Source organism: Chanos chanos, chromosome 12, assembly GCF_902362185.1.
Source record: "Chanos chanos chromosome 12, fChaCha1.1, whole genome shotgun sequence".
In the NCBI taxonomy this organism is placed as follows: domain Eukaryota; kingdom Metazoa; phylum Chordata; class Actinopteri; order Gonorynchiformes; family Chanidae; genus Chanos; species Chanos chanos.
In genome coordinates this window covers 18,071,618-18,076,950 of record NC_044506.1, presented here as the reverse complement: position 1 = coordinate 18,076,950, position 5,333 = coordinate 18,071,618, and the positions used below count along the sequence as shown (strand labels likewise).

The 5,333-nt window shown below is 40.7% G+C and overlaps 1 protein-coding gene across 1 annotated transcript in view; it reads left to right on the top strand.

Annotated features, from left to right (window-relative positions):
• The window catches only part of ankib1a (ankyrin repeat and IBR domain containing 1a), an 18,683-nt gene extending 17,088 nt beyond the window's left edge, over positions 1 to 1,595 (top strand). Inside the window, exons 18-19 of the mRNA XM_030789127.1 lie at positions 343 to 386; positions 778 to 1,595. Of these exons, the coding sequence (XP_030644987.1) occupies positions 343 to 386; positions 778 to 1,515 (782 nt within the window). The 3' untranslated portion in view covers positions 1,516 to 1,595. The remainder of the gene's footprint in view (positions 1 to 342; positions 387 to 777) is intronic.
• Positions 1,596 to 5,333: the final 3,738 nt, after the last annotated feature.

The window sequence follows — 5,333 nt, the reverse complement described above, 5'->3', positions numbered from 1 at the left end:
GTGTGTGTGGTTATATAACAGTGTTTGTAATTTTTCCAATTATAAGAGTGTTCTTTATATAAAAGAAATAAAGAAATGCATTTACCTGATAGCTAATCATTAATCAGCTTCTAGGTTTGCATGAATGCATGTTTTTTTTCGACTGCTTTTATACATGGACAGTTTTTCGATTGCTTTACTGGCATTACATTGCACCACATTATTTTAGTTGGCACTTAGTCTTGACGGTGTCTCCATGGCATCCCTTGAATGTGCAAGTAAGTCATTTTCAAGTGCAAACCAGTTTGCTGTTGCACTGTCCTCAACAAATGTTAAACACAAGCCATGTTTTTGTTCTTACAGAAACCCAAGAGGGAGGCAGTTCTCGAAGACACGGTCTCTCAACGGTGAGAATTCTATGGATAACATGCAGCTCCTCAGAAAGTCGTACTGGTCGTACTTCCAAAGATTTTCTACCCTCCATTTGAAAACTCTGCTCAAATGACTGTTAAAGGAGCACAAGTACAAAAGTGCAGAAACATCACACCCCAGTTTTTCCAATTATGAGAAGTTGTTTTTGAAGCCAAACATTCCTCTTAAAACAGCAGGCTACATGCTATATGCCAGCCAACTGACAAAAAAAGAAAAAAAATTCAACCCAGCAGGCCATGAATTCGAAACTGCACGTTTTTACAAATCTAACCAGTAGCTTTCAGTGACTGAGAATTTTTACCAAACGTTTCATATAGATTCAGAGCGGCATGTAAAACATCTGTGAATATATTGGTTTTGTTTCAGGGGCTTGGCTCTCTCGACGAGGATGACCCTAACATCCTGCTGGCCATCCAGCTTTCCCTGCAAGAGTCTGGGCTGGCCTTGGACTCCGAACCCCAGGACACACTAAACAACGAGGCATCTTTGGGTGCTATTGGTTCCTCTTTACCTTCGAGGCTGGATCCAGTTCCCCACGCAGTGGAACTGCCCAGAGCTTCCCTCAGCAGCTCGGAGCTCCTAGAACTGGGCGACAGCCTCATGAGACTGGGAAACCTCACCAACCAGTACCCTCCCCCGAACATGAACCCTTACTCCGAGCCCCCCGGAGACGCCGACTGCCTCAACCCCTCAGACAATGCCAACCTACTGGGCAACATCATGGCCTGGTTCCACGACATGAACCCCCAGAACATAGCACTCATTCCCTCGGCCACGTCGGACTCCGGACCCCCGGACGCGCCCTCCTCCGGAGAGGTCGCGGAGCCGCAGGCAGAGACCCGAGAAGGAGAGGCGGAGGCGGGCAAACCCGAGCAGTTCGTGACCCTCCAGCAGTCGAAGGAGAGCAGTGAGCTTGAAAGGCCGAGCGTCCTGGAGCTGGAGCACGTGGAGGACGGGCTCCTGCCCAAGGCGGAACCGGACGCGGACGACCCGCGACGCGGCGCCGACCACGCTGCCGCCGTCCCCGGAAAGAACGACTCCGAATCCAGCCCCCTGCGGCCCGAGCTCTCTCCGGAATGGGAGGAGCAGGTGCACCTGGTGTGAGGGACGAGTCACAAATGCAGTTCACCAACCTGAGTGCTCTTAACACGGCCAAACGCGTCAAGTACAGAAGCAACGGTGGTAACGGAAATAAAAATGAGAGGTGGGGGGGGGGGGGAGCGCTGCCCAAAAGAAAAAAAAAAAGAGCTTAATTAAGCAGGAGATTAGGTGGTGAGTTCCACTACTTAACGAAACCTAAATTGCCATAGAGAATACAGTTTGGTGCCCAGAGCCATGCGACGTACAAGTTCGGGCGGGGGGGGGGTGGGGGGGGGGGGGGGGGATTTCTAGGCAGTTTCGTCGTGACATGAGATTAACCCCTTCTGGTGCCACAGTGAAAAGATCTTTTAGGAAAGGAGTATTAAGTCAGTTAACACCATTGTTAACTTAGAGATGGGTTTGTGTTTTGTATTGATGGAAATGAATAAAAGTGTTAAGAAGATTGCTTATTTTAATTGAGAATGCATCAATGAAACATGATTGGTTTCTTATAATTTAATGTTATTACAGAATCAAATCACTGTTGTGTCCTGAATGATTTTCCATTTCGTGAACTCACTCCTCATACATGCTTTCTTTTCTTTCTTTCTTTCTTTCTTTCTTTCTTTCTTTCTTTCTTTCTTTCTTTCTTTTCTTTTCTTTTCTTTCTTTCTTTTGGGGGAGGGGTATGCCTTGAGTAGGTGTGCTGAATTACTACAATCAGGTACATGAAGTGGATTCAGTTGAGGTGCTATTGCTAAAACACACTGTGTTTATTCAGATGATCTCTGGTCTTTCATCTCTCTTTTTCTTGTATGTCATCAGATTTCAAAAAATCCAGTCATTCACAAGTTGGATTAGGTAATAAATTGGATTAGGTGTGTGTGTCTATATATATGTATATATATATATATATATATATATAAGATGCATATCAAACAAGAGATATTGGTTTATCTTTTGAGCGCTGCGATTTTAACACTGACAGACATGTTACCAAATGCGCTGTCCTGCATTAACTGCTTATCTTAATTCTCCTTGAATACTTCATTACTTTCCACTCCCAGGGCAGAGTTCTCTTATTTAACTTTAATTAAGTTTAATTGCTTTCATTTCAGCAATACCCACCAAACTCATCATCACCATGGTAACGGAGCTGTTCCTGTCATTTACCTGCAACCACCAAATCTTAAAATCTTCTTCGATGTTTTTGTTGTATAAAGAGGCTTAGCGGTTGTCAAACTGACACTCCTTCAGTCACTTGAAGGCATACAGTGTGTTTTCGCAATAGTGTTTTGTGTTGGTTGTGTATTCTTCAGTGACGGGGCATCACACTCACACTATCGGTTTAGTTTTTTAAACAGTCTTCTTGCCCAAATCAAACTAGCGGCGTGTGCAGTCTTTTCAGAAGCACTGTGGTAATGACATAAATTGTGCCTACTTTTGCTAAGAGCCAATCACGTATCTTACGCAAACCACAAGATTACTATTATTGTTATTATTGGTATTATTATGGGTTTTTTTCTTTTAAGTTTGTAGTTAGGCTTAGAAATGGAACAGTATGTCATGTTGAACATACATTGTGTTTGGTGTTTGGTTGTTTCTCATATCAAAATGTGGTTTGAAACGGACACATCTGAGAAAAGCTGGGACACAGTTATAATCCTGTATTGGGGAGTGTTGTTCCCTGTGTTCTGTGTTTGAAACTATGCCACTTGTAATGACAGTGCGGTAAGCTTTTGAACAAGCTTTCGCTCTGATCTTCTAGATCTTTAGTTTGCAGAAATGGAAAAGAGTTTTTGCTGCTCTTTAAACATGTTAATTCATCTGTGTTCATACATGTGCCTTTTGTATTGTCTCCAGCATAATTATTTATTGATTCATCAAATTTAGTGTTTCCTATGGCAACATAAAAAAAAAACACTCACCATGAAGATCTTATGAATTCAGCAGTCTCCAAATGTTTTTTTTTTTCTTCCTCTTCTTGGTCTAATGTGTTTATCGTTCTGCTCAAACAAAGGTTTAATTTCATTTTGACCAGAGTCCATGGTTTCAGACTTCAAACATTTTCTAAGTCATCATTTAAACAATTTTGTTTTTGTTTACTCCTTGTTTTAGGGCTGCATAGGAAAAAAAAATGTTAAACGATACTCTGAAAAACTGAATATTAGAAGAAGTGCTTTTTTTTTTTTTTTTAGCAGTAATATATAATTTAATACACAGCTTACTGTTTTTAGAGTGTAGCAATTATAGGAGCAAACACTGTTATTTTAGTTCCTTAAATCGTTGGATTGGAACTTTACCGATGCAGATGCTTAAAGAGATGATTCCTTGGATTGGATTAAAGACTTGAGGAGAGGATAGACTGTTTAGCCTTTGCTATTATATGTCGCTTAGTGGCTCCCTAGGTAATATGTCAGTTTTATGCTTAGGAGCACAGTCAAGCTCTGTAGTGAGGGTGAACAGTATCAAGTTGGTAAATTTCATTAGGTGTTTATTTTTCCTTTTTTTTTTTTTTTTGTTTTTGTTTATTTCTGAAGCACTGTTTTAAGTTGTGGATTTTTGCCATCGTCTACAGCTTCACGCGAATGTTGTGCACAGAAAAAAAAAAAAAAAAAAAGATGACATTGGGAACTGTTTGTATTTCCTTTGCTACTGAATTGAAAAGTGTCAATGGGAGTGGCATATTTTTTTAAACGCATTTGCATTTTTATTGTTAAGACAACCATTAACCTTGAATTGTCATTTGCACTCTCATATACTATACTTGATACATTCCCAGTTTATATGAAAGTGAGCAGTTTTTCTTTCTTTTTTTTTTTGTTCTGATGTGTGGCCAATAAATGAAAGTATCAGTAAAGGTTTACTCTTAATTAAAAAGCCATTCAGCCTCTGTCTGAGTTTTTTTTTTTTTTTCATCTACACCCCCCCCCCCAAAACAACAACAACAACAAAAACAGGATGTAGTAGCCATATCTGTATAGAGTGTGTCTAAAAACTGTTCTGCCCTGTGTCAGTGCCTCTCTCTGTTATGTTTTTGAAGCATATCTGCAAAGAAATGATATTCACACACAGACACCCAGACCCTTGCTTAGTCACCCGCATTCAGGACAGTCCTTCACTTTCGCAGGGATTTTTGACCATGTACAAATGTAGCATGGCTAGAATTCAGACCACACTATGACATCAGTTTTCCACATCATTTTTAGTCATTTACAACCATTGTGCTCATACTTTTTTTTTGCGGTTAGGTCAGAACAAAGCAAATACAGCGGGTGAGAAGGTGTGAGTGATTTACTCTATTTTGGATTCAGAAGCTGTTAGTATGTAAGGATGAAGTCTTAATCCTGAAAAACACAGAGGTACTCGTCAGCATCTCGTAAACAAAGTGAGTGGATTGAACCGCTTAATTTATTTCCGATCTTTCTATTACACGTCGAATCACTGTGCACTAATCCTCGTGGTCTCGAATTTAGACAATCTGAAAGCGAGTCCTGTTGTAAGGTCTTCACTGAGCAAACGTTTTTAACTCCAACTCTTACAGATATTATGAGATAGCCGCTAGAGGGAGCAGTCGTCTTTACAACCCAGCGTCTTGCTATGAAAAACGCGTACACGCTCCTTCAGAAGTTTACGCAAATATTGGAGGGTCTTGCATCCTTTTCTTTTCGTTTGGGTGACACGACGCATGACTTAGTCAACGTGGACATATTTTGTGTGTACTAGACTATGAATTACGTCCACTTTATTTAGTTTGTAATAATAAGAACAGAAAACAGGTTGGCAACTTTTTCTTTCCTGAGAGGAGTACTAAATTGCAGAAGACAAGACAAACATTGGAG